General features: G+C 39.0%; 2 protein-coding genes across 2 annotated transcripts in view; one reads left to right on the top strand and one right to left on the bottom strand.

Annotated features, from left to right (window-relative positions):
• GNAI3 (G protein subunit alpha i3) overlaps positions 1–7583 on the top strand; it is a 44635-nt gene extending 37052 nt beyond the window's left edge. Inside the window, exons 6-9 of the mRNA XM_027536269.1 lie at positions 929–1058; positions 1631–1784; positions 6096–6310; positions 6401–7583. Of these exons, the coding sequence (XP_027392070.1) occupies positions 929–1058; positions 1631–1784; positions 6096–6286 (475 nt within the window). The 3' untranslated portion in view covers positions 6287–6310; positions 6401–7583. The remainder of the gene's footprint in view (positions 1–928; positions 1059–1630; positions 1785–6095; positions 6311–6400) is intronic.
• An 8310-nt stretch (positions 7584–15893) lies between these two features.
• Positions 15894–24863, bottom strand: GNAT2 (G protein subunit alpha transducin 2). The gene is made up of 8 exons (XM_027536270.1): positions 24581–24863; positions 22813–22855; positions 22378–22519; positions 21273–21430; positions 19172–19300; positions 18811–18940; positions 16616–16769; positions 15894–16084 (listed from the first exon to the last, which is right to left on the bottom strand). The coding sequence occupies exons 1-8, from the start codon at positions 24696–24698 to the stop codon at positions 15894–15896; spliced, it is 1065 nt and encodes a 354-aa protein (XP_027392071.1). The 5' UTR covers positions 24699–24863.

Raw genomic sequence — 24863 nt, 5'->3', positions numbered from 1 at the left:
GGTGTGTGAACGGTTTTGAAGCTTTGTTATTATTAATTAGGTTGAATGAGACTTCAAGTTGGAAAATACTGGTTAAGTTTTGTGTTTAGATACTGGGTTCTTAAAGTTCTACCATGAAATATGATTTACTTTTGTCTGCAATTAATCTCAAAAATATTTTCCTTAAAGTAAGAAAAACACATCTCAGTTATAACTCAGTTTAAAGAAAGAAAAAAGTAAGGAAAACAAAATTTTGAATCAGTAGAGTTACGGAAGCAGGATGCAAGTTGGGGATTTATGTTTTTTCATTGTTCTTTTTCTTTTTTTATCTCTTTTAACTAAAGAGATAAATCGTTTTGAGAGGTAGAGTGGTGTTGTGAGTACCAGCTTGGGTATAGGAATTAGAACTCCAGTCACCATTTATTAGTAGTGTTCCCTTGGGCAAATGAACATATCTGCACCTCAGTTTCTTCATCTGTAAAACGGGGATAATAGTAGTACTGACAGGAGTGTTATAAGGGTTAAATGAGTTAATGTACTTAAAGATGTTTAGGGTAGTGTCTGGCAAATGTTAGTTATTATTTTTACTATCTCAGATTGTTCAGTATTGTTCAGCTCTTCATTTTTCCTGTCTTTTTTCCCTCCTTCCTTTAATCTATTTCACCGCTCACTCTGCTGACTTTCGGCATGTCTGGCACAAGCTTTAATAGAGAGGAGGCTCAACTGTTTTTTCTAAAATGAGAATCTTGATTGTTCTTCAACTTTATTTTCTCATATTGTTCTCTTACATTTAACTACAGATAATTTTTATCTGCTTCTGGTTTGTCTTTTTTTATTATAAATGGGGTTTTGAAAATGCAGTAGTGGGAACTTCCCTAACCATTTCAGTTTAGAAATGTGTGTGTGTGTGTGACCTTGCTAAAATTGTGCATTCTTTCCCCTTGTTCAGGATGTTTGATGTAGGTGGCCAAAGATCAGAACGAAAAAAGTGGATTCACTGTTTTGAGGGAGTGACAGCAATTATCTTCTGTGTGGCCCTCAGTGATTATGACCTTGTTCTGGCTGAAGATGAGGAGATGGTATGTTGGAGCTTCTGGTAAATAAAAGACCTGTCTAATGCAAGCAGGAAATGGAAAATAACTCTTAGGAAGACTTTGGGCATCCATTTACTCATTGAACCAGAACCTAATAGTCTTAATTTTTCTCCTTGTCAGTGAGATTAAAATTTCAAATTATTTATCTATACCCTATTAACCGTAAGGAGATATGACAGCACACTGAGAATAAGGACAGGATTAGGTCTCTTATTAGCTAGTTCTTATTCCCATTTCCCAAGCTTCAAGAATTATAAAAATAAGGACCGACTCAGCTTTTGTATTATCAGTTTCTGACTAGTTTCCATGATTGCCCATCAGTCGTTTTAAAACTTTGTGGTGTGGGACTTCTTTTGTGATCCAGTGGTTAGGATGCCACACTTCCACCGCAGGAGGCATGGGTTCAATCCCTGGTCGAGGAACTAAGATCCTGCATGCTGTGTGGCATAGTCAAAGAAAAGAAAAGAAATAAACTCTTTTTGGTCTCTTTTTCATTAATAGTTAATCTACTTTTAGTTTTTGCTACTGACCTATATCATCCTTTGTTTCTTTCTCAGAACCGAATGCATGAAAGCATGAAACTCTTTGACAGCATTTGTAACAACAAATGGTTTACAGACACTTCGATCATTCTGTTTCTCAACAAGAAAGATCTTTTTGAGGAAAAAATAAAGAGGAGTTCATTAACTATCTGTTATCCAGAATACACAGGTAAAGGGTCATGAAAGATTTTGTTGGAGGTATACATCTTGAATCAAAACTTTCATGACCTTCCTACAGCTGTCATTCGTTTTAAATGTTGTGTGTATCTCCTTGTGGAGAGTGCTCATTTGTAGTGGTATCAACATTAAGCATGTGCTTAAGACCCCTTAAGTCTAAAGTGCTATTCCAGATATAATCATATTTATGATGTTTATATTTCTGTCCTCATTTTTTGAGGTAAAGAAAGATAAAAATTTGATATAAATATATTCACAAAAAACAAGTATAAGATGGAGTTTTGCACTCAAGAAACTGACATTAGTTATAGAAAGAGAGAGAGAGACGCTTGTAAAGAGTTTCATTTTAGTGTGACATGTTCGTTAATAGAAGAACCAAAGAAGTGGTTACCTCAGTGGGATCAGTGTAAGCTTTTTCTAGAGGAAATGACACTTGGAGTGAGAGAATAGGAGGATAAACTAGAAATCATCAGGCAGGTGGGGGAGGAAAAACATTTTAGGAAAAGAAAATAGCATATATAAAAATCTGCAGTTAAAATTGACATGATTTGTCATAACTGCCATGACTAGTAAGGACATCAATGGCTTCACTTGAATTAAACCAGCTCTAGATAGGAAAAAAATCTCAGTCTCCTCATTTGCTATTTCAGTGGAGAACACATCTCATATTTTAGAACAAATAGGGGTGCCTTGCTTAAATAAAAATAGCATTTAATGTATAATTGTGTGAAAGGTTTATGGGTAAAGCTGTATTTTTGCAGCATTGTGACAGTACCGTCTGCTTTAATATTAAACAGCTTGTTATTTAAATACTGGATCAAAATGGTTGGCTTCAAAATGTCGTCATTAATAAACTAACTTCATGTGCAAAAAAAGAAAAAGACATGATTTGTTCTGAAACCTAGGAGGAATTTGATATTGCTGGAGCTTAGACTGTGGGGAGGAGTGGTTAGAGAAATGGGCAGGGATGCTCGTGGAGGGCATTGTATGCCATGCTGAGACAGAGGGGAACTATTGAAGGATATTCTTTGGGGTACATGATGTAGTGGAAACTGATTTTTTAAAATTACATAACAGATGCCAATAAAGATAGATAGTAGGGGAGTTGAATTAGTAAGGACTTCCAGTATGCACATAGGAACTTTTGGTGAAGGTTCAGAGATACAGAATTCAGGGACAAGAATGCAAACGGTTCTCAAGAATGCAGCTGGAATTAGGAAATATTGTCAGAAGTCCTGGAAGCCCTTCTTTCCCCATCTTTTTTCTCTCCTGTGTCTTCTCTATTCTTCTCTCTCTCCTTACCAACTCTCTCCTGTTCAGTGTATATGATAAAAGTTGGCCCTGTCATGGTTACTATATCTCCTCCATTTAAAAAACTAGGCTAGATTGAGATTTGTTGGCCCAAGGTTTATATTGACTGGCCAAGGTTAAGTAAGGCAAAAACCCTTAGCTCAGTCAGTTTAGGTTAGGGTCAACAAACGTGAGTGCTAGGGCTGTACCATTATGACCTTCAGATCAGAATTAAGTATTTCTGGGAAAGTAGACCTCTTGTTAGCTGAGCAGATGCTGTAAATGCTTTATATAATAAGGTGAAAGGGTGTAGCTAGGGTAAGACAATGGAAAGAGTCAGAGGTACTCTTGATTGGTACTTGGTATGTTCCTAAATATAAATACATTTAGGAACGTTAAATATGAGTTCATATTTTGGAATGTTGATTTTGAAGTTTCTGAAACATCCTAATAGAGATATTTAATAGATAGTTATATATATGACCTTGGAGCTTGGGGAGAGGTTAAAGGTTAGTAACAGATATGATTTGGGATCATGTGTAAATACAACATGAAAATGGATGAGATGACCTAGGGTGATGATATAGAATGAGGAGAGAAAAGAATAGAATGGGAGCAAATACCAGCCTCTCTTGGCAGGAGAGAAAGAAAGGTTTATATTGGATAAACCTTTATAATATAATATAATAAAGGTTTATATTGGATAAAGAGAAGAATCTGGAAAGCTAAAGTGTCATAAACTAAGAGGAGAGTTTAAATAGTGCGGAGTGGTCAACAATGTCATATGCAGATAAGTAAATGCATTTTGAAAAAATGTCTTGTGGAGCTAGCAGTTAGAAGATCATTGACTGTTAATGGAGAGCATTATCAGTGGAATGATGAGAGCAGAGCCAGGACCAGTGAGTTACTGAGTGGGAAGTGAAGAAATAAAGACAAGTGTAGCTTCCTCTTGAGCAGCTTAGATTACAGGGGAAGGAGAGATCTTTAAATGTTTATAGGCTTAGAGGTGAGATCCTAAAGCAAAAGAGAAGTTGTTAAAAGTGGATGTAATGAGCAAAATTTGTAAGCGGGTGGGAAAAGAAGCAATCGAGAGTCTAGATAGGATGAATGGATAAATAAATTAGTATATCTGTACTATGGAATATTATTTAGGTATGTGTGTGTGTGCTCGATCGCATCTGTCTCTTTTTGACCCCATGGACTACAGCCTGCCAGGCTTCTATTTAGCTATAAAAAGGAACAAAGTATTGATAATGCTACAATTTTGATGAATACTATAAATTTTATACTAAATGAAAGAAGCCAAACAGAAAAGGTCACATTTGTATGACTCCTTCTATATGGTATATCCCAAATAGGCAGATCCGTAGAGACAGAAAGCAAGTTGGTTGGCAGGAAATTGACATGGGGAAATGAGGAATGGTTACTTAATGGGATATTTTTCTGAGGTTGTAGGAAAGTTTGAAACTAGAGAGGTAGTGATTGTGTAACATGTGGCTGCACTGAACACCACTGTATTGTAAACTTACTGCATGTTATGTGAGTTTCATTTCAACTTAAAAAGTTGAGATATAGTTTTAAAGCCCTGTGCCCTCTCTTTTCTTAGGGAATTTAGAACTGCAGCCTCTGTTAAGAGTGAGGAGGAAGATTAGAGTTGGTTAAGTTCATAGAAGGTAGCCAGATTTTAGAATGGGAGAAAAATCTTAAGTAAAGGATTGATGTTAATGTTTCAGCTGGGAATCTTCACACACAGCAAAGAGTTGTCAATATCTTATCTATTTTTCGGTAGGGGGTGGGGTGAATTTCCAAGCCTGTTTTCCATTGCTGTCATTCTTCTTAAGAATTTTCACATCATGTTTTGGTCATCTGTCTTAATTTTTGCCTTTTCATATTCCTCATGGGGCAGAGAAGAGGGCAGCAGAGGGATGAGATGGTTGGATGGCATCAGTGACTCAGTGGACATTAATTTGAGCAAACTCTAGGAGATAGTGGAGGAAAGAGGAGCCTGGCATGCTGTAGTCCATGGGGTTGCAAAGAGTCAGACATGACTTAGTGACTGAACAACAGCAGCTGCTTTACTTTACAGAGGTTCTGTACATCTCAGTAAATCTTATTCAAGCACCTACCAAGCTATCTTCCTTCCTCTTTTAAAATATTATTTAAATAATAGTCATTTTTTTCTTAAGCTTTCCTTTGTTATTTAGTCTTCTTTACATACTTGGTCGTTGATATTTTTTTGGTCATGCTTCATGTCACTGAAAATAGCCCCTAATTCTCAGGCAACTGTGTGTTGTCTTTGTTGAGTTTCCCTGGCTCTGCAGCCAATTTCTAAGGCTATTCTAAAAACTCACAAGTAGACAAGATTGTTTCTGAAGCAGGTGATTAAGAGTGTTAATTTTAAATGTTATTGAAATAGGGTTACTTTGGATAACCCCCTCTTTGAAGAAATAACAGATTTACTGAGATCTTCACGTACCATAAAATGCACCACTTAAAAGTGTGCAATTCAAACCCCTTCCCATTTGCATCTACTGTATTACCTTTGGTTATTTAAACTATTCCTGTAAGGCTCTGAGGCTACGCTCTGTTAAAAGTGGATGATTTTGAAAAGAAGCAGGAGTTACCCTTTTGAATTGTTTATTTCAACATTGATCCAAGGAACACAAGTTCTCTTAACTTTTTAAGCAATTGTGTTCTTCTAGAAATGCATCCTCCTATTTCCCTAGTTTCTTTTTATACTTTATAAATTTTTTAGCTAAAAAATGCAAATGAAAGGGAAAAAGGAAAAAAGTTTTGTTTTCCTGGATCTTTCTGATAAGTTTATTGACAATGAGATTGTGCACTCAAGAAACATGTGATTATAGAAAAACCTAATCATTATAGAAAAATAGAAATCTGTTTATTTCAGTTGGGTTATAGTCCCTCTCTCCATAAGTAAATGGTGATGGCCTGACTTAATTGAGTTCAGGCAGCTGTTATAATTTGAACTGAGAATATTGGGTGTCTGCTTCAGGTTCCAACACATATGAAGAAGCAGCTGCGTACATTCAGTGCCAGTTTGAAGACCTGAACAGAAGAAAAGATACCAAGGAGATCTATACCCACTTCACCTGTGCCACAGACACCAAGAACGTGCAGTTTGTTTTTGATGCTGTAACAGATGTCATCATTAAAAACAACTTAAAGGAATGTGGGCTTTATTGAATAGAGTGTGGATGTTAATAAAAGGTAAAACTTTGAACAGTTTAGTTATAGTGCTGTAGTGATGTCTCTTGACTTTGTAAACTTTTTCTAATTACAGCTGTTTTTCTTTTCTAGTTATTACAGTGTGGAGTGTTGAGACCAGACTTCCTTTGCTGCCTCATTGGGCAGCGCAAGCATGAACGGGACCAGGGAATGGCAGCAGCATGCAGAATCCTAGCACTCTTTTAGCACAATCCTCTGTATTAGGGAACTCTTAATTGACACAAGATGCTAAAGTCAGACATTGGAATTGGAGCAACTGTAAAGTATGGTTTGATCATCGAGACATGACTTGGATTTCATAGTCTCAAACGTTTAGGGCAGATGTGAAGTTGAGGTGCTGCATTCCAGAACTTCAATATGTAGCTTACTGTTTTTCTTCTTCCCTCTTGACAAACCACCAGTAGTTCATTTTTTTCAAGTTTTCTTTTTTTTTCCATCAAGGGAAGAATAACTTCACTGAATTTTATTTTTTTGTGAAAGAACCTTTATTAAAACACAAACAATCTTAACTATGCACATAATGTGACCAGATCATCTTGAAAATATTCCTCCTAGTAGGAATTCTTTGTTTATAACTCTAGGTATGATCAGAATATAATATTTCCATAATAACTTAATTCTTTTCAGTTATTTGGGCTCTGATTATAGGTTTTTTGGATAAAATTTATGTTACTATCCTGCTCAGAGTACCATTATGGTTTCTAAATGGCAATTACATTGAAGAAGTCTATAGTAAGATTCTCTTTTTTTTTTTAAGCTTGTGGTTGAAGGTTAACCTAGTTTATGCTAATCACCAAATTACTAAATAAATGCTGATGTAGTATGATAAAGTCAGCTTCTTGGATACAGACACACCCAGGGCAGCTGTCAGTTAGAAAAGTATATTGCTAAATTCCAAACAGAACCAATGACTTTGCTGCTACATATCTGCTAAATTGATCACTTTGATTCCTGCTTGTTTGTCTTAGTCATAGGGAGTTCTGTAAAAGATGCCCCATGTTTTCCATCTTCCATTGGCCTTTTCTGTTGAGAAACATCTGAAGTGTATTAAAAGTGCATGCTTTTACTTTGTAAATGTGGTGCCAAATCCCTGTTTGCCATTGTTTTTACTGTAGCAATGTTGATTGTAGTAATCCTTAGTTAGTACCTTGTTTTGCTGAAACTATTGATTTTGGGACTTTTTTCTACTTTGTCGTGTGTACAGATTTTAATCTGTTACAATTGACAGCAGTATTAAAATGGTGAGTAAAGAGTCCAGGTTTGTTCCTGTTTGTAATTAGTCCTTTCTGGAAATATTTTCTTCTGCTGTTTTTTGCCCCTGCTGAGTGTGCTTAGGCCTTTGTCTGAGAATGGGTTTAGGTAGAAGGGTTCTCTGAAGGTCTTAAGTCTTTTGATGTAATAGTATTGTTGAGTCTTGGCCTGATTGAGGTTGTTATGTCATATCTGTATAAGTGATGCACAGTCAAAACCCATTTTCCAGATTTACATTTTGGTTTTGTGAAGAGCTCTTTTCACCTCAGCCTGCAGGTCCTTTTGTGCAATGTACTGCAAATGTCATTAAATATTGAATGGTCCATTAGGGGAAGGCAAAGGAAGAGAATGCAGTTTGAGCATTCCAAATCAGTGATTTGAGCAGTGCCTTTTGGGGTCCAGTCTTTTTGGATTGGATTCTGTTTCATCTTTTGATGTGACCTTTCAGTAGTTTAAAAAAAGTAAGGTTGGTGGTCATCAAAGCTGGTTCAGAAGGCAAGCCACAGCACTTCAGTGCCTTTATTGGTAGGTTTTTTTCTTTTTGCTTTCTTGGGAAAATTTTAACTCTGCAGGTGGTATAACTCTTATTATCTAACAACTTTTTTTTTAGGATTGGCAAAACTGGATCTAAAAGAAAGAAAATTATCAGCTTCAATTGGTGATTGACTTATGCCCACAGTGTAAATAAGGGATAGTTCTTGTTCATTTTGAATATATCTTTTCCTTATTGTATTCTGTGATGTAGAATCATTTGGAAATGAGAACTGGTAGAATGTTACTTTAACTGTAGTTTTTCTATAGTCTGGGCTAGTGGGATCGTGTTGTTGATAACCCAAAACAAGAGATAATCCAAAAAAGTTAATTTAACTTGAAATGCATTTTGTATTTTCATTTGAATATGTCTATCTGATGTGTTAATTTTTTAGCCTTTTCATTAATGAAAAATAGTAATTCTCCACTTTTTTGACTTTACACCATTTACATTTGTCCTATATTTATGTGAGGATCACTTCTTACCCCTCCATCCCAAATAATTTATCAAAATGCACATTCGTTGAGGACACAGTTTCAGTCAGTGGTTTTCAAATATGCCTTCAGTCAAAATCACCTGGATCCATCTCAGAGACTGACTCTTGGATGGCGGGCTAGCAGTCTATAATTTTAAAAAGGTGATTTTGATCTGATGAATCTGATGGTCTGCCTTACAAACCACTATTGTGTTTTGAATTAAAAGATCTTTTCTTATAGCAGAACCAAAATGTAGGGATGACACATCATATCTACTAGCCTGGAGAAAAAGGATTGATATTTGTAATCAAAGAAATGAAAAGTTGCCTGTATCTTTTTGGTGGAAAATACTGAAAATTTGTGATGGATCATGTTTCAGAATTTAGTTGGCCAGGCTTTGGACCATCTAAGAAATCAGCACATCTAAGAAAGTTAAAAAATTAAATAACAGTAAATAGCCATTGGCAGGAAGGACTGTAACAGCAGCTTTATTTTGTGGACAGTCACATCTTAGCCACTTGATTAAAACTCTGGGGTGTAAAATTGCCATCTTTAGGCTCCTATGTAAAGAGGAAGTATTCTGCTCCTTAATGGTCAGTCTTAGGGAATAAATAACCTTACAATTTCAGCCTTTCAACAGATTTCACCTCCTGGCGTGAAAATTCTAAGAACTGTTAGAGTTATTCATAAGTGGATCTTGAAGTGCCATTTTCATCTTGGATGGTTTGACTCTAGACCTCTAGTTTAGTGCGTTGTACCTGACGGGTTGTGACTTTTCACAAGGTGCTGCTTTCTAAGAATAGATGGACCACATTTTAAAAACCTGTTCCTTGCCTTGTTCATTTTTTATTCTCTTATGTATTCTATTTGTGTTTTATTTATACACATTTTGGAGTATTTAAAAATAACTGGTGGTTCTTCGAATTTATTTGCTCACCTTATATTCTTAAATTCTCTCTGATTTGTGGCTGTTCTCTCTGATTTGTAGCTATAACTTTGTTTGGACCTTGATGGCCTCATCTGACTAGTTACTTTTTTATATTTATCCATTTGCTTAGCATAGTTCTGGCATTTCCTGTTGCAGAGCTCCTTGCTGCATTGGCAGTTACATACAAGGGGAAGTTAAGTTAGTCTCTCAGTCAATCAAAAAGCTGCCTTTGAATGATTTTTTTTTCCTTTTAGATGTTCAAAAAACAGTGGCCCCTTACTCATTGATACAAACCTAAAATATTAATAGTACTAATTCCTTTTACTGATTCCCTGTGAAATCTTTCATATGTGATACTGACTTTAAGAATAAAATTATCTCAGTTTCCCAGTACTACCAGGTAATTTTCTTCTTCCAGTTTAGGCTTCAAAGTACAAATCAGAGATCTGACCTGAACCAGCCACAGGTCTCCTTGTAAACTTATGACTGTCCAAACACAAAAGAAAACCAAGCTGCTTAGAGACCTGGAACTTAGATACCTCTTGCTATCAACTATCAGAAAGTAAAAGATTTAATTTAAGTGAGGCATACTGAAGAATAGACTTCCAGGATGGTCAGGATCCTTGTTCCTTTACCCTTGTCTAGGTTTTGAATTCCCATTACCCCTCACCACCCACCCTCCAGTTTTCTCACAATCTTTTATGAATTACTTCTCCCGAGGAGAGCATATTTCAGAACAAATCAGGGCAAGACAGTTATTTTCTGGTACTTTGTCAGGCCTGCACCTGGCTTTATTCAAGGCTTCTCAGGAATAAGAGATAATGTGGAATATTATGCAGCAGCAGATACCTGTGGTGCACGATTAACATAGAGATTCTTTGGCTAACCTCAACTGAATTAAAATGTCCAAACCAGGTCCTGGGAATATGTATTTTTTAAGTAAATTCCTCAGGTGGTTCTGATGTGACTAACCTGGGCCAACATCCTGGGGACAACTGAATAGACCTTATATTAAAGATCAACATGAATAGTAAACAACCTGTAAATCACTAGTGAAAGACTTGAGTTATTTTTTATTTGCAGTAAGTACAAAGCACCTTTTGTACATAACTTAAAGTGCCTTTCACCCAAAAAGTTAGTTTGAGGACTGTTTAGCCAAAGAACATTACTGCATTTTGGATAAGAGTATTTAGTTTTTATACAAAAGTTAGACAAAACAAGAAACTTGGGGTTTCTAAACATTTATTTCATTTATTTCACTCCATTTATTTTCAGTGAAAATAGATACACAAAAGTAAAGATAAAATCCTATAACAAAGATAACTATAATAACATGAATATCCATTTACAGTCGGTAGACAAAGAACAAAACTAGCTATAGGATGAAAGTCTTTTGAGGATGAGGTAGGTAAAGGGAATGAATGATTGAGGAGTTAAACATATATCTCCATATGCCCAGTGGTATATGTTTTCCTTTCCTGAAATCTAGTGGGAATCAACATGGTAGGAGAAATAATCAAATATTAGTAAATATACTTATAGAGTACACCGTCTCAGTGTGTTAGCATTAGCTGTAAGATCATTTACAGCTGGAATATTAAATTCTGTACAACCTTGTTGTACAGATATCCTATCTTACCCCCACACCCCCGGCCATATTCCTTTGGGTTATCCAAACATTTTTACCAAGAGGCTTGTTTATTTGTAAGAGAATCCCAGTGGACATAACAAATTATAAGAAATTACCTGTTTTTTCTAACTGTTCATCTTTGCTTACATAGGATGAAGGGTTCTCTTACGAGATTGGAGAGTTGCTTGATGTGCTGGGTTCTGGTCTTTTCCCTGCTTCCAGCTAGCTATGAAATCTTTCAGTCTTATATCCCTCATCTAAAGACAGACTAAAGTACTCCTTCCAGGTCTGATATACTATAGTTCTGATCAAATAGAAATAACATTAGAAATGTTTCATAAATATTCTTTATGATACTCGAAATTGTACTCTACTCCAAAAAAAAAGTAAGTCTTGAGACAATACCTACAAATGCTCATTGTTGCCGGTTGTCTTTTCTCAGAATCACTTTTCCCTACTCCTTTCAAAAACCTAAAATGAACTAAATTACTACCAATTCAACTAGAAATTTTATTTTGTGAAGCAGGGTGAAAAGGTCTGTAAAAATTTTGCATTTAAATCCAGTTCTTTATTTCTGATTCAAACCAGTGTTTGCTTTTCCATGACCAAAGGGCAGAAAAGTTCCTACAATCTGCAGTTTATCTGTTTGACCTCACAGAGATGTCTTCACACTTCTGCCTAGCAGGATCACCAGAGGCTCTGGCACACTTGCAGTCCCTGGCCCAACACTGAAGTCCTGCTGGAATCTGTGCTCCGGGGGCTGTGCCGGGTAGAGAGGGCAGTGGGAGGTAAGAGCTCTTCACCCTTCACCACCTTCTCCACCCAGCAGGGCCAGCACACTTTGGTCTACGGCATATCTCCAAGTATAGCATGGTTTTTGAAGGTTCTTATTTTTCACCTTGGGGATGGGGCCACCCAGATTTTGACTATTTGGGGTACATGTAGGTTAATTTTTTTTTTTTTAAATCAGAGTAGGAACTATTTTGAGTAAATGTGTCTTTTATATGGTTCTTATACTGAATTTTTGTGGTCATTTTATCCATCCTTTAATTGACAGAAACATAAAAGCACATTTCCAGTTATATTTTTTCTATTATTTTTATTGTAAAATGTACATAACATAAAATTTGCCATTTTAACTATTTTTAAGTATATAGTTCAGTAGTATTAGGTACATTCATGTTTTTAGCAGTATCACCACCATCCATCTCCAGAACTTTTTTCATCTTCCCAAACTGAAACTGTACTCATTAAATAATAACTCCTCACTTCCATTCTACTTTCTGTCTTTATAAATTTGACTACTTTAGATTCTTGATATAAGTGAAATCATATTGTTTGTCCTTATGTGTCATATTTTTGTAAGAAAAAAAGCAACTGTCATCAGATTGATATGAAATGGAACTTAATTTACATTTGGCTTACTTTCATCAATGTCTAATCATGCAAGTCAAGGAAAACATGGTCTCTGCCCTCTAAGATAAGGACAGGAAATTATACCTTCAGCAAACAAAGCTATTTATATTTTTATTATTCTATACTAATATCACATCCATTTTGAGGCCAGTTTGTATTTAGTTTGGAGATGGTTTTGTTAAATAGCTATGATTTAGAGCTGGCATAATTTAAAAATAACCAAGGACTTGTTTGGGACTAGAAGGAGCTTAGGTGAATGAGAAAATTGACTTTGATGTTACAGTGTTTGGTGGACTGTTGGTATTGTGCAGATAGAAAAACTACTGGCTTTGGATTCAGAAGACCTGTTTCGGAGTTCAAGTTCTGTTACTTTCCAGCGGTGTGATCTTGAAGACACTCTACCTCCCTTGACCTCAGTTTCTTATCTATAAATTGCTAGTGATGGACCTGGAATATTTTGAGTTTCTTCTAGCTTTATCATCCTAAGCATTAAGGTTGCAGTATATGAAAACAGGGTTGAGTATTAGTTTCTAACCTATCTTGTTACAGAAAAGAATTTGTGAAGACATAAAATTCAACAGTATAATGTAAATTTAAAATGGATCAAAAGAAGACATATAGACAGCAGAGTGAGTATATGGCACAATTTTGGTTTTAAGCTTTCTAGCAGCTGTTTTATGCAAAGAGAACTTTTCATGGACACAATCAAAATGTCCATGAGATAAAAATAAGCCAGTTGGATAGAAGTACCAATGTAGTTGTCTCTAATAGTGTAAGGTTTAGGAATCATTTCTGGGTCTGACCAACAGTTAAGCCGCAGTAAGGATTAATAGGCTTTTTGGAAGCCTACCTAGAACATTTGAAGTCACGTCCTCTTACCTTTATTCAGAGAAGAGCCTGGTGTTTGCTAAGAGCTTTAGGAAATTATTTTGACTTTGTTCTAAGGAACAGATGAGTGGATGACCAAGGCCCCCAATTTTTATTCTGTGTAAACTCACCAGAAGAGTTTTAGCTTGAAAGCATTATAAGATGAATAACCAGATTCTAACCTGAGTAAAGCAGCTATAGAAGTGTTGCTTTTAAGTACTGCTACTTCCCTATCCAGCCTCCAAGATAACTTTTCTGCAAAGTGAATATAATAGGGCATCTTTTGGCTTGTGGGAATTTGTTTATAAACCAGTTAAAAGTTGAGACGTCTACCAGAGCAGAAGAAAACTAAAATATAACTGTGTTTTATTCTGCTATAGATTGTTCTACCATAAGACCTGTCCCACTGACTCTGTTTTCATGCTAGTACTGTAGGGCAAGTTCTATATGAACATTAATAACCAAGGAGTCTGTGTTGGGCTTCTGTAGTTTGACCTATAACCAATTCCTGCCTAGAGTCAAAGATCAAGGAAAAGATAATTTAGAAAAGCAAACAATTTGCCGTGATTTGAGGGTAGGTGGGGTTACCCTACTTGAAGGTGGAATAAATGGGAAAACTACATTTGGGCCTTGAATAGCTAAGATCATAGCTGTAGCAAAATTTTTAACCTGGGGCTTCAGAACTCCAAAGATACAACTGTTGTTGGTTCAGTATGTTGGTTTCCTTTGTAGTTCTCTGAGTTTTGTTTTATGCATTTTGAAGTATCCTGAGAAAGAGATCCCATAGGCTTCATCAGACTGCTAGAGGGATTTATGATACCAAAAGGAAAAAAAAAAACAAAACACCTTGGAACCCCTATAACTTGAGTTAAAGCAAAGAGGTTAGTGAGCATTAGAGCGTGCCCTTTAGAATAGTCCCTGAACAGTGCTTGGATACAAGAAATCTTGCCCAGATTTTTTTCCTTCAGTTTAAGTTTTTTAATCGGCAGTAGACAGTAGTTTTCCTTATTTCCCTGGTAATTTTCCCAAGTTGGTTTCTTTTCAAAGAATCAGAAAGACTATTAAATGAATCCAATTTTAACACCTGCAAATTTATTCTTCAGTGTATTTCAAGCTCATATGGCTCTCTAGTATCAATATTGCTAGTAGTAGCCTAAGTGTGAATGTGTTTTTCTGGCAAGGAGCAGATTTTCATTTTAATTGACACTTTCTCTTATATACTAAATCTTGGATGCCAAGAGCTTTCCTCACTAGTAGTTGTAAATGCTAAATCTATACTTGACTTCACCACCTCCTGTCAAGATAAATATAAGCTTTGTTTCCCCTCAAAGGAGTTCAAGGGATAATTTAATTGTTGGCCTGTTTGGGGAGATGTTGTTTTCAGCCAGGCATCACATGGATCCAACTGCAAAAATTTTCAGTGCCTAAAGCAAAATCAGCTGCCTTTTTTGTTCTGAAACATGTAGCAGTTGAAATGAGGATTTTAGGATTGCTCACTTGTTCTAAATTCTGTGACAGAGAAGTAGCAGCAACACAATCATTAATACTCCAAGTGGGAGTGTGTTCTGTCCTCCAGGTTCATTCAGAAAGTGTCTTATATAGCTGAGAGAGTTACTTAGATAAGTATCCCTGTACTTACAGAGATATAGGAACACAGCTTGGCAGTTTGGGAGCAGAGGGATAATATGATTTAATGAAAATCATTTTGGGGAACTCCCTGACGGTCCAGCGGTTAGGACTCTGACCAGGGCCTGGGTTCAATCCTTGGTTGGGGAACTAAGATCCTGCAAGGCAAGCCATGTGGCCAAAAAAACAGGAAAAAAAAAAAAAAAACTGGATGTGTGCCTTAGAGCTCACAAACTGACAATCCATCTGGTGATTCAGATCTCTTAGCTAAGGCACATAAAGGTCTTATAGTAAAAAAGGGTGGTAGGTTTATTGAAATTCTGTTTTTAACTAATTTAAGTTTTTTTGCAGATTGCAGGGAAGGTTTGCTTTTTTGTTTGGGATAATTCATCTAAACTTTGGTGTTGAATTTCATTAGTGGGAGCTTTAACATAGGATTTCTTTGTGTCACCACACAGTTTTTATGTGCCTGCCTTCAGTTATGTTTGTGATCATTAAAGTAACCTTGTGAAGTAGTAGAGAAGTTACCTTCATTTTATAGATAAGGGACTCAAGGCTCAGACAAATGAAATATTTACATTTTTGCATCAATAGTAAGTTGCAGAGCCAATAATGGATCCTGGGTCTTCTGATTTCCTGGTCCTGCATTCTTTAAACTGTGCTAACTATCCCGCTTTTAAAAGACCAAATGAGACACAGTTGCAATCATACATACTCCATTTCCAAGGGAGGATGGATTCATTCTTATGGATTCAATAATATATTGACCTTAAATTTTCTGCTTAAAATTAACGAGATTCGGAGCCTGTTTATAGAACATACTTGAGAAATGGTGAGAACTAGAAGAGTCCGCAGTCCTTGAGGTTTTCTTTGATGATAATATCTGTAACTGCATCAAATACAAATTTGACATTCTGTGTATCTGTAGCACAGGTCATGTGACTGTAGATTTCTTTGACATCTTTTCTCATGTTGAGGTCAAGGAACTGACTCTTGATATAATTCCCTGCATCCTCATAAGAGTTGTTCCCTGGTTTTCCAGAAAAATAGTGAAGAAGTGGGATAAATTAGGCTTTCTTAGTTGCTCACTTACTTTTTAAGTGACTGATTTGATCCTCAAAATGTGTTAGACAGTTGTGGTTGGGGGTTTAGTTTTGGAGGGTGGGTCCTCTCCTCTCTTGCACTCCAGTGTTTCACACTTGAGCAAAGGAATTGAGGAGAGAGGTGTCTCTGTCTCTTTAGACACCTTTGATTTCTGGCAGGTATCATTTGAATAATCAGCAGTTCATCTGCATTTAATGTCTGCTGTATTCCAGAGATACCTGAATTTAAACCTCTAACTGAATACTCCAGTTTCTCAGGTTAGACATCCAAATACCTCTTGGACATCATAAAACACATAAGACAATATTAAAGAGATAAGGGATCATCAACTCAGCAAAGCAAAGGAGTTACTACTCCTTAAAGACAAGTTCCTTAGTATAGGAACTTCTTGGTATAGGAAATGAGGCAATTGCCTATCATTACTATGAAAGAATTGTCTCTAGCCTTTGGCACTTACCATCATACTCTGGAAAACAAATGCTGAGATGGACTTTCTTGATTTTTTCCTCAAAGAGATCCTTCTTGTTGAGAAAGAGGACAATGGAAGTGGCCGCAAAGAACTTGTGGTTACATATGCTGTTGAACAGGTGCAGTGACTCATGCATACGATTCTAGTGAGAGGAAATACCATCAGAAATATCAGATTGGGCTAATGGCATACCTGTGTGCTTCCTGTTGTTGCTGTCCTTGAAGAGACCTGCATTCCAAATGTAAAAGGAAAGATAGGGAACAGCTTATCTCCATTTAGTGTGGTAGAGTAGATCCAAAGAGATCTGACTTCCTTCTGATCTTTGTATCAGCTGTATGATTTGGAGGAAATTACTGAGCTTTTCTGAGTCTCTGTTTCCCTATTTCATAGGATTATTATGAAAGTTAAATGAGATCGTGTGTTTGTAGTGTCCATGGTGATGATGTTGTTTAGTCACTAAGTCATGTCTGACTCTTTGCAACCCGATTGACTGTAGCCCTCCAGGCTCCTCTGTCCATGGGATTTCCCAGGTAAGAATACTGGAGTGGGTTGCCATTTCTTTCTCCAAGTGTCCATGATAGTAGCTGGCATATCGGTGTACAATAAATGTTTTGGAAATCTTTGGCAGCCAGGGCACAGGTAAGGACTTTGATATCCTTAAGGCTGCTGATTCAGGGTTGAAACTGGGTGCCAGTTAACATGTGTCCACTTCCATCTCCAGGATGATTTTGATAGGTTTCTGTTAGACAGTCCTAGATCTCAGTTTGGGTAGGAATATAATAGGGATTATTTGGCCCTAGTGCCAAATGGTAAGGGCTAAAAAATTTTCCAGTGCCACACCACAAGCACTTCTGCCTTGTTTCCTTTTCTGATCGCCACTTGGAATGAGTGAGAAGTAGTGCTGTTACCTGCGGAGTCCAGAGGTTACCCAGTGCCCCCAAAGCAGCCTTTTTTTTAGGGAGCAGGACTTTAGGGTCTTGGAATGTGCTCTTAGCTGACTTGGGCTCAATCTTTTCACCTGATAAAACAAATATAATTTGTAACCTTCGCTCATTGCTAACACTCCTACAAAATCCTTTAAGACCTTGTAAACTTTAAGGTTAAGGACAGAAGAGTTCTTGGAAAATGAATGGCTCTCTAAGACATTTTGGCTAGAGGATATTCAGAGTGCTGTAATGTGAACCTGAGGCACTAAGGAGAAGGCAGAAGAACTGGAGCAGGGGGTCGGAGGGTAGAAGCTTTGTCTTCTGTCAGTTCCCTATGGGCCTCCATTTGTGGAGCAGATGTTTATGTGAATTTGGGGTTTTCCATGCCTTTGACATCTCTGTCGAGGAGCCTGGTGGGCTGCAGTCCATGGGATCACTAAGAGTCGGACACGACTGAGCGACTTCACTTTCACTTTTCACTTTCATGCATTGGAGAAGGAAATGGCAACCCACTCCAGTGTCTTGCCTGGAGAATCCCAAGGACGGGGGAGCCTGGTGGGCTGCCATCTGTGGGGTCGCACAGAGTCGGACATGACTGAAGCGACTTAGCAGCAGCAGCAGCAGTCTAAAACTCGGATGCTACCTGGATGGGCTGACAGTATTCTACAGAGCTTCTGTCTTGTAAAACTCGGTAGGCTCAAGAGAACCACCCTCAGGTAGTTCTCCAGCTGCCAATTTAAGTGGCATGTGAGAAACCTGGTTTGCCAGTCTCTCTGTAGTCCTGTTGACACGGAGTATATATTTAGGCTTCCAAGTGAGTTTACTAGTTCAACCCTTCTATCAAGTTGCATAAAGATGCACATCATACACTGTTCTGCTCTGTCATTTTCACCTCCTTCACTTCCATAGGCAGCCTGCGAGAGTACTAAGTGTAACTCTTTTGCTTTGCCAAGTTAATGATCACTTATCTCTCTAGTACTCAGTTTCTTTGATGAACTGTTTGATGTCCTAAGTAGTACTTGGATGTCTTATCTGAGACCAAGCTCTCAGTAAATCTGGACTCTAAAGTGCTAACCTAGAACCTGCAGAAGAAGTATTTCTAGAATTATTTGCCTAAGACATCGATTGCTAGAAAACTGCTCAACTATTATTGTTAGCGGAGATCACCCAGGTTGGGCCATTGGAGTGACACAAAGCTTAGAGGAAGGGTCATGGGGGATCGATCTATCAAAGCTGCTTGGTGCAAAAGTCACTCACCACTTCGTCATCTTCCACCAGCACCATATCATAGGCGCTGAGGGCTGCACAGAAAATGATGCAGGTGACTCCCTCAAAGCAGTGGATCCACTTCTTTCTCTCTGATCTCTGCCCTCCCACATCAAACATCCTGAGAGAAAAAACACCTGTTCTTAAATGTATACCCAACGTATGACCCACATGCACTTGGTATTTACCCCAGAGAGATGGCCATCTTGGGGCCAGTTAGCAGTAAGATGGGAAGTGGAGAGGAAAGGGGGGGAAGTAGTAGTAGTTCAGACTGGGCTTTAGTGAAGGCCAAGAAGCATTCCTATTCCCCCTTTGGGGTATCTGACATGTTCTGAGGGAACAATGTACTCACCTGAAGTTTAAGTCCTTGACAGAAAACTTAGTCTCAATGATGCCTGTGGTTTTGACTCTGGATCGTAGCACATCTTGCTCATTAGGGAGGTAGTCAGGGGCCGTAATTCGGTCTAATTGATTCAGGTAGCTGGAGAAAAGGGATTGTCAATTGATATTAAATTTTCCACAGCCGAAGTCAAGAAGGGTGAAGAGTGTTACCCAAAGGCATATAACTGTAATATGGTGATAGAACCAGCACGAGAATCTGTATTATTAAATCTAGGAGTGTTTACTTCAAACCCTTTTCATGTATCCTTACAAAAGGAAGTTAGGTCATCAGATAACTTTTCCTTATGTTTCATCTGACTACAAAGTTTTCTAGACTTTTGAATGAGACTTGGTGGTTTAAATCAAGGGTCCCCAACCTCTGGGATCTAATGCCTGATCTGAGGTGGAGCTGGTGTAATAATTATAGAAATAAAGTACATAATAAATGTAATGCACTTGAATCATCCTGAAAGCATCTCCCCCTGTGCCCTGGGTCCGTGGAAAAATTACTTCCATGAAACTGGTCCTTGGGAGCTGCTGGTTTAAATGGGTGTCAAAAGTTCTATTAGGAAGCAGGAGTAGATTAAAAGGGATTTCAGAAACATATGAGACATGAACCAGTGCAATGCATAGACGTTGTATATCAAGTTGGAGGGAAAACATTTGAGATAACTGAAGAAAGTTGAATGAACATTGACTTGGATATTTGATGACATTAAGGACTTACTGAATATTTAGGTGTGATAATGATGTGACTTTTTTTTTAGGAATATATTTTTAGAGATACATAATGAAATTTTTAGGATGAAATGGTATATCTGAGTTTACTTCTAAATAATCTAGTGGGGAATGGATATAAAATGAAACAAGAGTCGGCATCAGTTGGTGACTGCTGAAGCCAAGTGATTGATTGTATTCTTTTGTATATGTTTGACAGTTACCATTAAAAGTTAAAAAAAAAAAAGACATATATGAAGTGCGATGACAGAGAAAGAAGAAAAGTAAAGGTTTTTTTTTATATGCCAGGGCTTTTCACATTTAAGTTCTCATTTAACCTCATAAACCTTCAGGTTTCATATCCCATTTTCCAGATGAAGGAAAGATCCAGAAAAGTTAAATAACTTGTCCAGGACAAGAGGCATTGTGGGTGTATTGTAAAAAACCTTCAACTCTGTGGTCAGATAGACCTAGATTTAAATCCTAGCCTCTGCCATTTATCTGTGTGGCTTTGGGTAAGTTAATTTATTTCTCTGAACCTCAGTTTTTTTCCTCTATAAATGGGACTGATAAAAACTACTATCTACCATGAAGATATATTGTGCAGATTAAATGAGAAGATGTACCTAATGCACTGAGCAGTGTCTAGGCCTGAGTGAGGGCTAGAGGGACAGTAAATGATAACTTTATTATTAGACCAGGTGATAGAACAGTGGCTAAATCTGGATCTTTTTGATGCTGAAGCTTATGCCCATCTGTGAGACCGTGCTGTCTGTGTAGGATTGATACTCTGTCTACCTTATATTTTGGAAGCAGCTTTGCAAAGTTGGTGCTCTCTAACCCCTGACCTTTGCCGTGGCAGTTTGTGTCCTTTGGCACCTTGACATAAGATACTAGGGGTGAAGGAGAGTTTAGGTTAGTGACTTAAGTAGAGCCTGTGTTGCACTAAAAGGGCCATCATGAATCATGTCTCCTAAAGGAGTATATGGCAGAACTGGAGGACTGTATTAGTATTCATGATTCTGAAAGAAGAGGCTCTGTGTTTGACTTAAGACAGGGACTGAGGCTGTTAACAGAGCATCTCTGTTTTGGATTTTGAGTCTTCAGCTTTGTAGGCTGCAGTGGACCAGTGTTAAAGCAATAAATACAGAGTGAAGGGAACTGGGGCAGAGGTCTCAAAGGCATTAAATTCAGAGCATAGTAAAACACTGTTCAAAGCCTAACAAGACAGGTATACAGGCTGAATTCAGTCCTTGGGTCTCCATTTTTCAGGGCCGGAAAATTTCAACTGGCTGAGATTTCTCCCAGAACGTTGCTGACACTTCATCCCACCCTGCCCCCAGTCAGAGTCTTACTAAGATGCTGAGTCATTGAGCTGGTACTCTGCAGCTCTGTCAAAGCAGGCTTGCACCCCACCATCCTTCCACAACTTCCTGATAACCTCCACTAGCTCAGGAGGCATGGTGCCCTCTTCAATGGAGTCAGCCAGGTTGTTGAGCTGTCGCCCATTATCCTGTAAGGCAGAAACCAGGATCAGAATTACATGGGAGTAATGACTTTCCAGGAGGCTTTTGGGAATTCTGAAAGGAAAGCATTTTGCATTCTGTCAAAGCCTCAGGTGGAGGCGGTTTCGACAAAGATTCTAAGTGAACACACTGATGAGTTTCTGACGGTGCTTCTGCGATGTGGAGGGTGGCAGTTCATCCAGCCCTGGGATGTCTGGTGGATAGCAGAGATCCCAGAGGCTTCCTCTGAGGTGTTTTCATCTTCCATCCTTAGTCCAAATGTGGGGGTCCTGCCAGGAAATGTGGGTCCTCTGCCTCAGGGAGATTGGTTTAAAGACCAGACTGACCATGAAGTGGACAAGATGGCAGACAGGAACTCAACCTCTTTGTTTCTTCAATTATTCAAATCTAGGAAAACGATAATACTTGAACTAGGGATTTAGCTTATGAAAGTTCCACACTCAAGGCATAGAACCTGAGGGGAGCAATTTAAATGGTAAAATAAGACAAAAAGGCAGAGGAAGCTGAGAGCAGATTTTTTAATGAACACTTACTAAGGTAAGAACTGCATGCCTTGCTAGGTCTGAAGTAAAGATTTGAAGCTCAGCAAATGAGCTTCCCTAGTGGCTCAGATGGTAGAGAATCTGCTTGCCAATGCAGGAGACTGAGGTTCAATCCCTGGGTTGGGAAGATCTGGAAAAGGGAATGGCAGCCCACTACAGTATTCTTGCCTGGAAAATCCCATGAGAGAGAAGCCTGGTGGGCTATAGTCCATGGGGTTGCAAAGAGTTGGTCACGACTGAGGGACTAGCACTTTCACATTTTTCAAGTGGGATTTTTGTGACATAAACCTTTTTCTGATGCACGTTTTCTCATAGCTTGTTGGCCACTGGTCTGTTTCTTCTCCTCATTAGCCTTTCTTTCCACTCTTAACCATATACCATTAACCACGTACCACACAGCTCGCTTCAGCATAGTCAATGCCCAGTGTGGGCATGGCCCGGATGATAGCCAAGATGGATTGCAGCACGTTGCCGTAGATGATGGCCTTGTACTCCAGGCATTCTTCTGGCGAATAGCCATCCTGATGAATAATCCTGCAAGGGGAAGACACCCAGCCATTAGTTGGACCTAAATAACCAGACCTAAGGGATTGTGAATTGGGGGGGATTTAAAGGATTATAAGAACCCAATCTCTCTATTCATACTGCTGTCCCAGAGTGGAGAGTGAGGGACACGGGGCATGAAGATAAGGGACATTGGGAATAAGGTCCTTTATATTCTTTACATCTGGGTTCCTAAAGGCTTTAAAGAGCCCTTTATCCTCGACCTCTACTGATTCCACTGACTTCACCCTACCTCAGTCCTGTGGGGCTTTGTTCCTACTCACTTCATCTGTTTGACGATAGTGCTCTTTCCTGACTCCCCAGCACCTGCAGGGAGAAATGCTTATGCTTCAGATTTCCACCAGTTCTCCCCAACCCTCCAGTAGATGGCCTGTGAGAAGTCTAAGCCACTGCTCACTTGGGAGCCTTTTTAGGGGAGAACATACAGGGATGCTTACTACCTCAGTTTGTACCAGCCTTGAGCTCAGGCCATTTGATCTGGGATTGGAGGAGAGTTTCTTAGCGTCTGCATTGTTGACATTTTGAGTGGATGAGTTTTCTGTGGAGGGCTGTCCCGTGCCCCCTGGCCAATACCCACTAGAGCCCAGTAGCATTCCACTCTTCCAGTTGTAACCACCAGAAATGCTCTCGACATTTCCAGATGTCTTGCGGTAGGGGTGCAGGTGTGCAAAACCTTGTTGAGAACCACTGATAGATTCAGGCAAATTCCTTCCACACAGTTTTGCTTTGCCTGTTTTTTCTCAGGAGTGATCTTGGAGCAGGATTGTGGAGAACTCAATCACTTCACTGAAACACTTTTTATTATCTTGCTATTTCCCTTACTGATTAAAATGTTCTTATATCCTCATTCACGCTTCACTCTCCCTCCATCAAAAACTGCATACCCTTCAACCCTCTCCCCCAGTCTATACTATCCCTGATGCCTTAATACCCGCCCCTGCCCCCCCCCCCCGCCCCCCCCCCCGCCCCCCCGCCCCTTCCCCACTCCACCACTTATCCTGTGCTTGGTTTCTCTAAGCTTCTTATCCTGAATGTAGAAGAAAGCTGCTTAGGCTTAAAAGCTCGCTCAGTGGCCTTGCTGTCTCTTTCCCCTTGGTAGCCTCCTGGGCTCCTTGAGTCTACTTAGAGAGGTGTGCTTTTCACTGTGTCCTTAGTGCTGTGCCACAGATCAGCTGAGGAAAAGGAGGCGCCTTAGCTTGGGGCTCTAGTTCCCAGGCACCTCGTGGGCTTGGACACCCAGCCAGCCAGTCTTCTGCTATAAAGATCTTAGCTGCTCCAGCTTGCCTACCTAGAATCTACTACCACTGGGGCTTTTTCTAGGCCAGGTTTCCCAAACTCTGTTGTCTTAGTTCTGTTTACAGCCATGATCAGTTTCTGACTGACTGGGGTGCTTTTCTTTTTTCAGCACAAACCTGTGATCTGCTTAGGAGCTCATCAAGCTCCTGAGCCTCCCATCTGGCAGGGGCTTTAGAGGCAATCATGGAATAGAAAGCCAGGAAAGGACTTCTGTAAAGACTCCATTCCTTCCCACTCAGGGCTCCCCACTTCTAATGTTTTTAAAGATTTCTTTTTTTACTGGAAGCAAGGAGAAGGAACCAGTAAAAATCATATTCCTGAGTCTACATGACACTAACTATATGGTAGAACTTCTCTATCCTTTGAGTTCATTGACTCAGAGTTCTCTGACTGCAGACTTATTTAAGTGTCTTCGAGCCCAGAGTTCATGGTAGTTGCTAAGCTGTTAGATGTTAGGTTTGGTAGATTTGGAGATGGGTGGGTCCACCCTGGCCCTTGCACTGTTCCTGGTTCAAGGAAGAGCAAAATGATTCCAGAGCAACTTTGGTAGAACATCTTGGGGTGGCTGTGCTCAGCCCTAGAGCTCCTGATCCCCTAGCCTGAGACTGCATGGGGGAAGGACAAATAACCTTCCATCCCTCCTCCCCACGTGGCAGGCTAGAGCCCACCTACCATCCAGGATAAGCGGGAAGGAGCAGTACCTTCTCCTCTGGCTCATCGTCCCATCTCGCTCACCCAGCAATAGCAGCTTGACAGTCTTGGCTTCCTTGTCAGCATCCTCCTGCAGCTTCTTTTCTAGCTCTTTGGACCTCTTGGCCAGTTCTTTGTCCTCGGCACTGGCTCCACTCCCCATCTTTCATCCGTCTCCTCCTCGGCAGCTTTCTCCAGCCTTTAAGCTTCTCCTCCAGGGTTTCCTATCTGAGAGATGGGAAGATAAGGAAAAATAAATTGGGATCGAGTATCAGTTTCTTAGTCCTTCTAAAAAGCCAGTCTGTAGGGAGCTGGGTGAGAGAGCAGG

Source organism: Bos indicus x Bos taurus, chromosome 3 (assembly GCF_003369695.1).
Source record: "Bos indicus x Bos taurus breed Angus x Brahman F1 hybrid chromosome 3, Bos_hybrid_MaternalHap_v2.0, whole genome shotgun sequence".
NCBI lineage: Eukaryota > Metazoa > Chordata > Mammalia > Artiodactyla > Bovidae > Bos > Bos indicus x Bos taurus.
Note: the sequence above shows the minus strand (reverse complement) of the source record. Positions and strands in the feature narration are given on the sequence as shown.

Coding starts and splice junctions, on each gene's coding strand:
- GNAT2 (XM_027536270.1), bottom strand. CDS start 24,698: ATGGGGAGTGGAGCCAGTGCCGAGGACAAAGAACTGGCCAAGAGGTCC. Junction 21,431..22,377: donor ATGCTGAAGCGAGCTGTGTG/GTACGTGGTTAA, acceptor TCTGCCTTACAG/GATAATGGGCGACAGCTCAA. Junction 18,941..19,171: donor GTCAAGGACTTAAACTTCAG/GTGAGTACATTG, acceptor TTTTTCTCTCAG/GATGTTTGATGTGGGAGGGC.